General features: G+C 56.9%; 1 protein-coding gene across 3 annotated transcripts in view; it reads right to left on the bottom strand.

The window, feature by feature from the left end:
- Window positions 1–594: 594 nt before the first annotated feature.
- Window positions 595–12,489, bottom strand: part of PRKCD (protein kinase C delta) — a 32,190-nt gene continuing 20,295 nt past the window's right edge. The window contains exons 5-19 of one of the 3 annotated variants that reach the window (XM_034658470.1): window positions 10,885–10,945; window positions 10,551–10,713; window positions 10,426–10,457; window positions 9,257–9,342; window positions 8,864–8,993; window positions 8,093–8,193; window positions 7,428–7,515; window positions 7,109–7,206; window positions 6,764–6,937; window positions 6,464–6,555; window positions 5,811–5,873; window positions 4,678–4,816; window positions 4,324–4,512; window positions 3,594–3,722; window positions 595–1,319 (exon numbers count right to left, since the gene is read on the bottom strand). In XM_034658470.1, the coding sequence (XP_034514361.1) occupies window positions 1,161–1,319; window positions 3,594–3,722; window positions 4,324–4,512; window positions 4,678–4,816; window positions 5,811–5,873; window positions 6,464–6,555; window positions 6,764–6,937; window positions 7,109–7,206; window positions 7,428–7,515; window positions 8,093–8,193; window positions 8,864–8,993; window positions 9,257–9,342; window positions 10,426–10,457; window positions 10,551–10,713; window positions 10,885–10,945 (1,704 nt within the window). In that variant the 3' untranslated portion in view covers window positions 595–1,160. The remainder of the gene's footprint in view (window positions 1,320–3,593; window positions 3,723–4,323; window positions 4,513–4,677; window positions 4,817–5,810; window positions 5,874–6,463; window positions 6,556–6,763; window positions 6,938–7,108; window positions 7,207–7,427; window positions 7,516–8,092; window positions 8,194–8,863; window positions 8,994–9,256; window positions 9,343–10,425; window positions 10,458–10,550; window positions 10,714–10,884; window positions 10,946–12,489) is intronic. The other 2 variants (XM_034658471.1, XM_034658469.1) reach the window with 2 other exon arrangements.

The following is a 12,489-nucleotide window of genomic DNA, read 5'->3' as shown; positions in this document are numbered from 1 at the left end:
CTCCCCCACCCCAGGTAGGCAAGGACTCGAGAAGTAGGTTCTAGAACTCTAACACAGACTCTTCTGTGGCGGGGACGGGGACACATAGCAATGAGATGTGGAGCTCCATCTAGCGTCACCTTGCCTTGTCCCCATTTTACAGATGAGGAAGCTGAGGCATGAAATGATTGACATGCCCACGTCTTCTGGCTACTCTGGGATTTGAATCCAGGTAGGCCTGAGGCCTGAGCTCTATTTCCTTCCTCTTCTCTGTCCTCCTCCCCAGTGTGGGCCAGCCTCTAAGCCTCTGCTCATGGCTCTCTGCTCTTCCACACTGGCCCTCACTCTCCTGACGCCCTGTCTGCAGCTGGTCCCGCCTCCTCCCATCCATCCCCCACAGACACATTCAGGGATCCCTTCGGCCACCCAGGAAAGCCTTCTGCTTTAAGCCCAGGGCCTCAGAGCCACAGAAAACCCATAAATACAAACACATTTGCATGAAAACCCAGGGGTCTGTGTCTGTGGCTAACAGCGCACTTAGCTTCCAGGACAGAGCTGCCAGAGGCGGGAGCAGTGGCCACCAGCTTCCTGGGACAAACATGTCCCGACAGCCAGGTCAGTACCATTCGGTGTTTATTTAGACACACAGATAAAAGAACCTGGTGGTTCAAACAGTTTGTGCTCCTGTTTTGTTTTTTTGTTCCTATATATATGTGTGTGTGTGTATGTATATATATATATTTTTAAAAAATCAACACATCACCAGTCCCCTATACGTTTCTTCTCTACTGAGCAATATATACAGCCTATTATATATATGTGTGTGTGTGTGTGTGTGTGTGTGTGTGTGTGTATATATATATAATATATTTTTTCAATAGATAACTACATTCAAGTAATGAAACACAGGATTTACAACTTCCCTCTGATGGCAGAGGAAAAGCAAATTCACACACGGTTCACAGAAGTGCCATAAGAGCCCAGCCAGACAGGAGCTGAGGCCCCTGTTGAGGGCCACGGGGCGGCAGCAGCAGGAACCAGACAATCACACTGTTGCTTATCGTGGGGGGCCGATGAAGGGGGATGCCGCCCAGCCTGCTCTGCCCAGGCTGTGTGGGCAGGCCATGCTGGCTGACCCAGGCTCCCTGGCTGGGGTGGGTTGGGGGGCATGTCTGGAAACCTCACTTTTCCAGGAATCTCTCAAATTTGGGGTTCACGAAGGAGAAGCCAGCGAATGCCGTTTGGTCCATGGAGTCGATGAGGTTCTTGTCGGTGTAGGAGAGGCGTGCCTTCTCGTTCAGGAACTCCTGGTCGAAGTTGCTGTAGTCTCCAGGGGACTTCTGCAGGCAGAGGGCAGCGGCACGTGAGCAGGACCCAAGGGGCGGGCCCTCCAAAGGTCCCCAAGTTCCCGAGACTGCCTCCCACACACCTCAGAATCCCCGGGGTGCTGGGCCAGGCCAGAGCTGGCCTTATTAAGTACAGAAACAGAGGCAAACCATACGAGACTCTTAACTCTAGGGAACAAACTGAGGACCGCTGGACAGGAGGTGGGTGGGGGATGGGGTAACTGGATGATGGGCATTAAGGAGGGCACGTGATGTGATGAGCCCTGGGTGTTACATGCAACAGATGAATCACTGACCTCTACCTCTGAAACTAATAACACACTATATGCTAACTAACTTGAATTTTAAAAAAGAGAGAGAGAGAGAACAGAAAAGGGCGTCTTCCCCAACAGCCTGAGAGGAGCCCAGCTGGACAGTGGCTGCTGTTTGCCCAAGGGGATGAAGGAAGCCAGCAAGGAGCCCTGGGCCTGGCTAAGGAGAGGTGGGCATCGTCCTGAATGGGGCTCAAGCAAACGACAGCCCATGAGTAAACCCCACCCGTTTTTACAGGTCCTGAGAGCTGTAAGAACAGCTTTCACATTTCCAATGCTCAGGAAAAAAAATAAAAAAGGAGATTAATATTTCATGACATGTAAACATGAAATGAAACCCAAATTTCAGTGTCCATAAATAAAGTTTTATTCATACAAAACTATACCCATTTGTCAACATATTTTCTATGGATGCTTTGTTGAGACCATCTGGCCTGCAAAGCCTAAAATATGTACCATCAGACTGTTCCAGGAAAAGTACCAATCTCTGCCTCTGAAGATACAATGAAATGGGAATAGAAGGGATCTCAGGCCTGTGGCCTTCAGACCAAACTCAGCAGGCAGGTACAATCATTTTGACTGGCACTGGTTTTTTGGGGTTTTTTTTGTTTTTTTGTTTTTTTAAAGATTTTATTTATTTATTTGACAGAGACAGCCAGGGAGAGAGGGAACACAAGCAGGGGGAGTGGGAGAGGAAGAAGCAGGCCCATAGCGGAGGAGCCCGCTGTGGGGCTTGATCCCATAACGCCGGGATCACGCCCTGAGCCAAAGGCAGACGCTTAACCGCTGTGCCACCCATGCACCCCCAGCACTGGGTTTTAATGGGATTTGAGCTAGTTATTTTAAAATTGGGCAATTTGACATAAAAATCCAGATTTCTGGCTTCTTTTGAAAACTGGCAACCTTGGGCCCGCTTCCAGCGTGTGCACTCCTGGTGTGGAAGCCCCCTTGGACAGCTCGCCATAGGCCCCTGACCATTTCCCACGGACCCACACATCTGCCCTGTGCTACCTGGTGCAGAGAAAGAAATCTACCCCTCTTTCTGTCGAAAGCAAGAGACTGAGAGCAGGCTGTGTGATTTTCCTCCAGCCAGTTTGGCCTGGTAATGAGGTGCCCGGCCCAAGTTTGAGCTCGCTGGAGCAGAGGAAGCTCTCCGGGTGTACTGACAGAGAGAAAGCCCCAGGGAAGAGCTGCGGGTCAGAGAAGGGCCACAGAGTCCCAGTCCTTATCTAAGAATTCTGGCCCCAACCTGCCCCTGCTCTCCTGCTTGCTCCTAGGAGCCTCTGTAGATTCCAGGCCTTTGTGGGCACATCCGTCCTCTGACCGGAGTGCCTCCCGGCTGCCCTTCCCACCCTGCCCATATCCCACTTCTCAGACCCACTCTGTTTTTTGCATCTGGGCTCCTGCTGACGGACTCCCCCAGTGACAACTGATCATGTGTGGTCTTGTGACAGCTCTTGCACTGTTGTCCTATATCATAAACAATCATCAGTGTGTAAGCTTCTTATCTCTCCGAGGAGCTACGCTCCTCTGCTTCTGGGCCTCCCGCGCTGCCGGGCAGCAAGCACAGAGCTCTGTACCCAACAGGCACGCAGCACTTCCAAGATTTATTGGAAAATGGATTGGGTGGATGGAGGGAGGGAGGAAGGCCTTAACTCTGATTCCCAAAGCATAGTTTCCTGCGTACAGGGGCATTAAAGAAGGTCTACTGAAGGGCGCCTAGATCCACAGTTCCCACTCTTTGTTGACTGACTGACTGACTGACCGAGGTGGGGGTTGTGGTGAGAACACAAAGGTAGAGGCAGAGACAAAAGGTGCCGGGGCGGCCAGAGAAGCAGGCTTGCTGGAAGAATGGAGAGGAGGAAAGCATGCAGATGAAGCAAGAGAGAAGCAGGGCCCGGAAGGCAGTGGAGGGCAACAGCAAGTGGGCGGCCCCCACGGGAGTGGGATCACATACCACTTTGGGCTTGAAGGGCGGCTCCACAGCCCGTTTCTCCAGCAGAGTCCAGTTGATGGTCTTGAAGAAGGGGTGGATTTTCATGTTCCCGTTCACTCCCAGCCTCTTGGTTGTATCCCTTTCAAGCAGCTGCAACCCAGCAGGGGCCCTGGTTAGCACCCGAGGACTCGGGAAATCCAGAGCCTCAGCAAACCCCAAGCGGGCCCAGGGGTGCCCAGGCAGGTCTAGCCCAGCCCTGTGGCCCAGCCCAGGGCCTCTGGAGCCGCGAGGGTCCTCTCTGGCCTGCTGCCCTCCTGGGTCCCCCAGACACAACAGGCCGAGCAGCAGGGCTGCCGGGACTTTCCGCCGCGGGCCCGTGAGTAAAAGCAGTGGTGTTTACTGGGTGTTTGCGATCTGCCTGGGAAGACCCGAGCACCACACATTTATGTTCCCTTCCCCAAAACTCTGTGAGGCAGGTTCTCCCACAGCCTCCCTTTGGCAGATAAGGAGACAGACTCAGAGTTTAGCTTCAGGTCTGTCTCCTGACCCTAAGCTCAAAATCACTGTACCAGGCTGATTCGGCACAGTGGACTCAGGAGCCCCCGGGAATGTGGAGAGTGAGGAATACCCCCAGTGTGTTAGGACCAGAGCATCAGTGAGGCTGCCACTCCGGGGACGAGGGGCTCCTGGCCTTCCCATGACCCGCATGTCTGCTGGCTCCTGCCCCAGCGAGCCTGCCCAAGCCTCCCACCTTCTCCAGGATGTCCTTGGACTCCTTGGTGATCCAGCGGGGATAATGTGGTGTGTCCACACGGATGGACTCAAAGAGCTCGTCCTCATCGTCACCATGGAAGGGGGACTGACCGATGAGCATCTCGTAGAGAAGGACTCCAAAGGACCACCAGTCCACGGAGAATGAGTACTTCAGGCCCTGCAGGATCTGGGGCAGGAGAAGGGGGGCCGGAGCTGAGAGGAGTCCCCAAGCAAGAGGCCGGGCCAGGCTTCCTCATCCTCCTGGCTGTGGCTCAGGACATCACTGTCTCCCACCCTGCTGAGACAGACAAGGTATCTAACCGGGCTGGTGGCCAGGAGGCTGCCCACTCACCTCGGGGGCGATATAGTCAGGGGTGCCACAGAAGGTGCTAGCCTGCTTCTCCCCAAATATGTTCTCCTTGCACATCCCAAAGTCAGCAATCTTGATGTGGCCATCCTGGTCCAGCATCACGTTGTCCAGCTTGAGGTCCCTGAGAGGGGGCAGGAAAGGGAGTCACCAATTCCCCTCCTCCCCTCCCAGCCCCCATGTCTCCATTTCCAACTCTGTAAGCCTAGGACCTCCCCCAGGGAACAAGGGAATAAGGAAGAAAAAAGGAAGCAGAAGGAGAAAGAGGTGCTAAAAACAGGTGTTTCCTGCAAAACATCTACTGGGGTTCCACGTGTTGGATACACACCCCCTGACTTCCTAAAGCCCACACTGAGGCTCAGAGAGGTGACGTCACTGCCCAGGGTCACCGAGCTGGTCAGCCGTGGACGTGGCCCCGGGTTCAGGTTTGTCTGACTCCACAAGGGCAGGGACCATGTCTGTTTTATACAGTTCGTGGTTTGAGTAGATAACTGATGCACATGGGGTACTTTTAGAAAAGGGCCAACAGCAGCGGGCCATCTTTACTAACCTCGGTAACCAGGCCCACCCTGGAGCGGTCCTCGGCACCAGCAAGCACACTACGGTATGTGGCTCCCCCCGCCACCCTCTCAAACCCGAACCCTAACATTCGATACACACTGTCCCATGGATTCGATTTCCACTTGACAATGCATCCTGACCTTGTCCCACATCAGCCTTATTGATGGGTCCACACTCACCCACTGCAGGATGGGACAATCATTTATTGGGCGAGAACTGATGGAACCCGGCCCTACCGACTGCTCAGATGGGGCTCGGGAGCAGGACTGATCGCTCCCAGGAAGGGAGACAGCGTCCCAGGCAGTTCTGTGCTCCTGCCAATGGCGCCAAGTATGGGCAATGAGTTCCCAGTCCCTGGAGCTGGGCCAGCCTCAGCCGAGGGGCCATAGGAATCCGAGCAATGGAGTAGGAGGCTTAGGCAAATACCCAACGAAAGCCTGACTCTGAGCAGAGATGGGGCCATGGCTGGGCTGGGCCTCACACAGAACATTTCGGGGGGATATGATGGGGTTGGACTTTCCCTCCTAAAAGCCCCCCAACACACACACCCCTCACACCTGTAAATGATCCCTTTGTTGTGCAGAAACTGTAGTCCACAGACTATCTCGGCTGCATAAAACCTGGATGACAGAGAGAGACAAAGTGTTCTGGGACTTCTACGACCAGCTCCTGCTTCTCCCTGGGCCCCCATCCCCGCCCCCAGGGTCAGGAAATGCTGCAAATAACTCCATGGACAACCTGGGCCTGATTAAGCATATCTTGTATCAGCCGAGAGGGGGCTGGCAAACAAGGCTAAGAAGAAAATTATGAAGGAAAAGCTCCTTGTCTCAGAATGAGACGATTCTCTGTCATAAGCATGTACACATGTAAACAGATATACATACGTGCACACACACACACACACACAGCTGGGGGGGGTACCTGCCAGTCTGGGGGCCACACACCAAGGTCCTGTGTTGTACAGCATGACCATCTGCAAGGCTCCCCGGGCTAAGGCTCAGGGAGGGGACAGGACCCTGGCACGTCTGTGCTATGCCACCAGCCAGAGCTCACAACCCCTCCATGGCTTCCCATGTGCTCGGGACAGCCCCAGCTACCCCAAGTCTCCCCAGCCCCAGCTGTAGCCCAGGCTGGCTTCTCCAGGGAGAGGGAAGAAGGAAGAGGGGGCAGACCAGCAGTGGGCTCCGGCCCCCACAGGGCCCTCACGTACGTGGCACGGTAGAGCTCGAAGCGGCCTTTGTCCTGGATGTGGTACATCAGGTCCCCCCCATTGAGGAACTCCATCACGAAGAACAGGTGGTCCTGGGGTGGGGAGAGGGGTCAGCAGGGGCACAGTAAAGGAAAGAAGGCTCTCTACTGAGGGCCACCGGGGGCAAGTCCCAACAGGAAGCAGGGGATACCTCTGCCCTGGAGGACATGGTGGGGCGGTGGGGGGGGAACATGGCCCTGCCCCGGGAGGCTAAGGGGGGGCTGTGGCTCCTGAGGCAGTAAGAGTGGGAGAGCCGGGCACCTTGGTCTGGAACGTGCAGAAGAGGTGGGTGAGAAAGGGATTCTCCCAGGCGAGTGCCAGCACCCGCTTCTCCACCATGGTGCACTCCACATCGTCATCAATCAGAACCACGTCCTTCTTGAGGGCCTTGATGGCGAAGAACTCCTTCTTGCCCTTCAGCTCTGCAAGCAGCACCTGATGGGTAGGCAAGATGCTGAGCAGCCGGAGGCCAGGCCAAAGGGCCAGGGCCCCAGGGCCCCACAGCCCCACCCCATCAGGAAGAAGCTAGGTAGGGTGGGATGCAGGTGCCCTCGGGCCCCTGGGCCCAGGTCTCTTGAGCTGCCCCAGGGCCCAATGGCCCCTTACCTTCCCAAAGCTGCCTTTGCCCAGGACCTTGTGGAAGGTGAAGTTCTCAATGTTGCACCTGGTGCTGCCCTCCCAGATCTTGCCGTAGGTCCCGTTGTCTGCCCAAGAGATGATGCTTTAGGCTCGGGTCTCTGTCTGCCGAGTCCCCTCCCTCGGGGCCAAGGGGTGGGGTGGGGTGAGGGGGCCTCAGAGAGGAAGGGGCTCCCTCTCCAGGGGCGGTGCCTCCTCTCAGGTCTTGGCAGTGGAGGGAGGTCGGGGCCCCATCTCGACTCCTAGTGGGGAGTGGGGGCTTTCTTGGGGAAAATGGGCCCATCTTCACCTGGGACAATATCTCCAGAGATTCCTGGCTTCCTCTCAAAATTCTGGTAGATTCCAACAGTCTCTGTTTCTGACTTCCGGGAGGGTCTCTGGAAGAGGGGACAGAGGTTGGAGAGCCGGACAAGTCAGTCATACCATGATCAGAACCCCCAGCCCAGAGGGAGGACCCCCACCATCCATAACTCTACCTCAAAACGAGGGGCAGAGCCCAGGACCTCCAGGTAGTGTGTGCGCGCACACACACACACACACACACACACACACACACTCTTCCTATGGCACAGGGACACCCTGATGGTCTGGAAGGCACTGATTACAAACAAAAGTTTTCCACACGGAGTCCCACCCTCCCAACCACTTACTCAATAGATTATGTGCGTTGCCTTCACTTGTAACTGATTCTAGAATTTTACCATGAAGTTTTATGGCATTCCTTGAGCCCCACTCACACCTAAACACACACACACACACAACACACAAAGGCTTTTAGTCCCAAGTATGCCAACCTTGTGCTCTCCCAGGCTCACCAAGTAAAGAGCTGCTCAAATCACTTTGTAAGAGAACAAGCTCACCACCTTCTGCTGCCTAATTCTTGGACTGGATCTTCCAGAAGTGAGGTCCTGGGCATACCCCCCACCAGTCGGGGTCCCCACAGTGCCTGCCCACCTGGCTCACTTGGTTCAACGCCTCAGCCAGGAGCTTCTGGTTAATGCCACAGAGGTTGGCCACCTTCTTCTGGCACTTATGATGTACGTTCATGCCACAGTCTGGGGGGAAGGAGAAGGGCCATCAGGGTCCCTGCCCGGGCAGGACCAGACAGGTCACCAGCAGGCTCCGGAAGAGCTGCCCCCCCCTTCCCCCAGGCTCAGCCAAGGGCAGGGAGGCGGGGAGGAGAGAGGAGGAGGAAGCAGAGCTTTGGTGGGGTCCGCTGAGTTTCCTGTCTTTAGAAAAAAAATCCATCTGAAGTATCATGAGCACTTCAAATGTTTCATTATTTAAAGAAGACAAAGAAAAAGCAGAAGCTATGAGACCTAATTCTAAAGCCTTTAAAGAATGTCTAGGACAACCTAGATAAGTCACTTTCCCTCTAGGGGGTCTCCTGCTTCTGCCTCGCTAAAGCTTGGGGAGGGGGCGGGGGGGTCTGCGAGGCCTGTTTGCTGAGCACCTTCTGCCGGCTCGCCCCTCAGTGACTCTCTGGGCCCTGCTCTACTCTAACCCCTACCCTCGAGGACACTGGGCTGGGGGGCGGGGGAGTCTCCTGGTCACACAGCAGGTAAATGGGAGAGGCAGTCGGGCCAGCGGGGAGGGGCCACCGAGGCCTCCCCCAGCACCGGGGCCAAGGCAGCATTAGTCGGCGTGTGCAAGGTGTGGGGGGGTAGGCACCGGTGGGGCGTGCCCTCCTCCCTGCCCTCGCCCCCAGAGCTGGGTGGCACGTACCTTCACATTTTAAGCCCTGCTTCACCAGCCCCCAGAGCAGGCTGCCGCAGTGGTCACAGAAGGTGGGGCTCATATAGTTGTAAACCTTGAATCGGTGCGGCATGTCAATGTTGAAACGTTCTTTCTGGAACTGGGGAGGGAAAGGAGGGGTGTCACAGGTTGAGGGTCACAGGCCAGCGCCAGCTCCTCCCTCAACCCCCAGCTCTCCCCCAACCCCATGCATGGCAAGATGCCCAAAAGGGCTCCAGTGGGGAGTGGGTGATCCGGAAGTCCGAGGACAGACCAGGAAAAATGGGGAGAAGGGTGAGCTCCACGGGGAAAGGCTGGGGAGAACCCGAATCCCTCCCAGCTGGCCAAGCCCCCCCCAGGTGCCCACCCTGGGCCCGGCCTCACTATGGTGTCCCGGCTGTTGGCCGCGGTGCCCGTGCACCGGCCGATGATCTTGTCGATGCATTTCTTGTGGATTGCAGCGTTGCATTCTTGAGACGGCACAGGCCAGGAGGGGGATGGGAAGGCAGCAGGAGGGGCAGAGCTGTGAGCTGGCGCCGCTGGGCCAGTGCAGCCCTCTACACAAAGCCACTGTTCTCCCTGACCGCCCACACCCTCACCCGACACAGGCCTGGGGCCCACAGCTTGCTTTTTCTCTCCTCCTGCCCGCCCTGGCAGGAGGGGCCTGGAAAGAGTAGGGGCAGGGAGGACAGGCCAATCTGGAGGTCCTCAGAGATGAGGGAAGGCTTGAGGGGGCCTAGAGGGCAGTGTGTGTGTGGGGGGGCAGCAGTGAGGGGCAAGAGGACCACAGGCAAGCCCCCTCTTCCTCTGCTATGCTCAGGACAGCAAACGGGTCCGAAGCTTGCTCTCGTGCTCGTCCATACACATGCACACACCCAACACAAAGACCCTGGGACATCCATACTGATGCGTAACGACAATGGGCTCTGTATAGAATTGTTACGTGCCTGTCACATAAAATACAGCTTTATATATTTCATCCCATTTGATCTTCACAATGGTTACTATCCCTATTTTACTGAGGCACAGACAGGTTAAGTCATTCTGCCTCAGGCCCTCTAGGTAGGAAGTGGCAGAGCTGGGATTCGAACCCAGGCCACGTGGCTCCAGAGCCTGCGTTCAGAAGCACCCCACGGTGTGTACGTGTGTACCCGGACACACACGTATCCCCACAGAAGGACACACGCAGCCAGGAGTGTACTGGAAAAGGTCGAATAGCCTGTCTTGGGGAAAAGAGCCGTGGTGGGCGGCGCTGGCTGATTTCTGGTTAAATCCTACACCGAAGCCTGTTCCAGGCAACCAGGGTTATGCTCCCACACGGGAGGAACTGGGAAGAGACGCAGGGAACCGGCTTCCGTGAGGCCGAGCAGAGCCCACAGGGGCCCCCACTGGATGGGGCTCTCCTACGTAAAATCCCCATGCACACCCCCAAGCACACAGGGCCCCCCTCGTCTGGGCACACAGCCCTGGCACAGGGACCCAGGCCTTCCCAAGCACGCATGCGGGTGCTGGCAGGCACGTGGGCATGCCAACGGGACCGACGACATACTCACGCCTGCATTTGTAGCCTTGCTTGTTGAGACCCCTGAAAAACAAATCCCCAGGCGGGGTCAGGGCTGGCTATGGGGCCCTCTCTACCCACCCGCCCCCACCCTCGGCTGGCTCAGCCGGCCCTCACCAAACAAAGTCTTTGCACACAGAACAGAAAGTGGGCTGTCTGAAGAAGGTGGCAATAAACTCGTGGTTCTTGATGTAGTGGATTTTGGCCTGTTTGATGGCTCCACGGCGGTTCATTGTTGGGAACTTGGCCTCGTCTTCACCGCGCATAGACTGTTTGCAATCTGGGGACCGTGGGGTTGCGAAGTCAGTCCCAGCCCCAGGAAGGACAACATTCCTGCAGTCCCTCCCGGGGTGGCCCCAGGTAGACTGTTGAAACGGACGGCTTCCCTGAGCTTCCGCCCTGGCTCTAGCCTCTGAACCTATGTCCCCTGCCCAGGGAGGGAGGGTCTTACCTACATCTTCCAGGAAATACTGCACAGACATCAACACCTTGGCTTGGGGTTGCAGGTCCAGCTGCAGGAGACAGGGTTGGGGGGAGGGGGGGTCAATGAGGGACGGGCTCCAGCCAAGCTGGACTCAGAACCCGCCCCCATGGTTGGTCCCCCAAGGCCAAAGGAGTCCTGGCAGCCTAGCCAGACACCTGTCTGCCCAGTGTGGGCACGGCCCCACCCTTGAGCCCCGCCCCCACCCCCGACCCAGGGGTATTATTACATTTGGGGAAGTGAAAGGATCCAGCCCACACCCAGCCCGGCCACATGGCCCAGGAACAGAGTGGGAAGGGAAACTCCCCACCCCTCCCCTGGCTGCCCCCCTTGACAAGGACCTTAGAATAGAGGTCCCCCAGCCCCTGAACATGCAGAGACACAGGCACATCTGTGCTGACACCCCCCGCCTGTGCTCTCTGTGGCGGGGGCTCTGCACACCTGGTCTCCTTACACAGTTCTGAAGGCAGGACCTTCACCTCTCCCAGGACTCATGCCTGGTGCCTGACACTGTCCCTTGGTGGAGCAGACGGAGAGCACAGCAAGTGTCTCTGCCTGACCAGCCAAGGGTCGGTGCAGCCCTTGGCCAACTTCTCTCCTGGCCCGGCCCCTTCATGCCTTCCTGGAGGCTGACCAGAGTCCCCGAGGGTCATAGGGTCTTTTCCCGTGGGGACATGTTGACTGCAGGAGCCCACGGGTAACCCCAGGGGGCAAGAGACACTCTGCCAGCATGGACATCCCATGGCCATGAGGGACACATGGCCGCGTGCGTGTGAGGAGTCCCTGTTCCAGCAGGTGAGTGGTGGCCCTTGGCCTCCCCTTCTCCCACCGCCTCACTGCTGAAGACACGTAACTGTGCCTGCTCATGCCTGCCTGCCTCTGGAATCTCTGTGAAGGTTCCAAACAGAACTCAGAACAAAAGGGCCACTGAGAGGGGGCCTGGCGCCTGGTGGTGGGGCCAGGACATACCCCTTACATACATTTTGAAATGTTTTACCATGTGCCTGTCCTGCTTCTGCAAAACTGAAAGGGAAAAAGGTAGTCACAGTGGCTCTTCAGCACCTACTATATGCCCAGAGCTCCAATAGGCCCTTGGCATTCAGTGGCTCGTTTCCCCTGAACAACAGACCTCGAGGGAGGGTCTTTTACTAGTTTCTTTTACAGATTCAGACACTGGCTCAGAGGGGCTGGGATCTGATCAGTCACCGAACTGCTATCAGCCGCAGAGCCGCTCAGGAGGCCAGATGGAACATACACACGCGTGTGCACGCTGCAGCCTGCGTGCCCTCACCCGCACCCCGCACACGTGCGTGTGCACGCTGCAGCCCGCGCGCCCTCACCCGCACCTGCACACATGCGTGTGCACCGCTGCAGCCCGTGCGCCCTCACCTGCACCCCGCACACGTGCGTGTGCACCGCTGCAGCCCGCAGGCCCTCACCCGCACCCCACACACGTGCGTGTGAACGCAGCCCGCGCACCCTCACCGGCACCCGCACACGTGTGTGTGCACCGCTGCAGCCCGTGCGCCCTCACCTGCACCCCGCACACGTGCGTGTGCACCGCTGCAGCCCGCA

Source organism: Ailuropoda melanoleuca, chromosome 4, assembly GCF_002007445.2.
Source record: "Ailuropoda melanoleuca isolate Jingjing chromosome 4, ASM200744v2, whole genome shotgun sequence".
Taxonomy (NCBI): Eukaryota; Metazoa; Chordata; class Mammalia; order Carnivora; family Ursidae; genus Ailuropoda; species Ailuropoda melanoleuca.
Note: the sequence above shows the minus strand (reverse complement) of the source record. Positions and strands in the feature narration are given on the sequence as shown.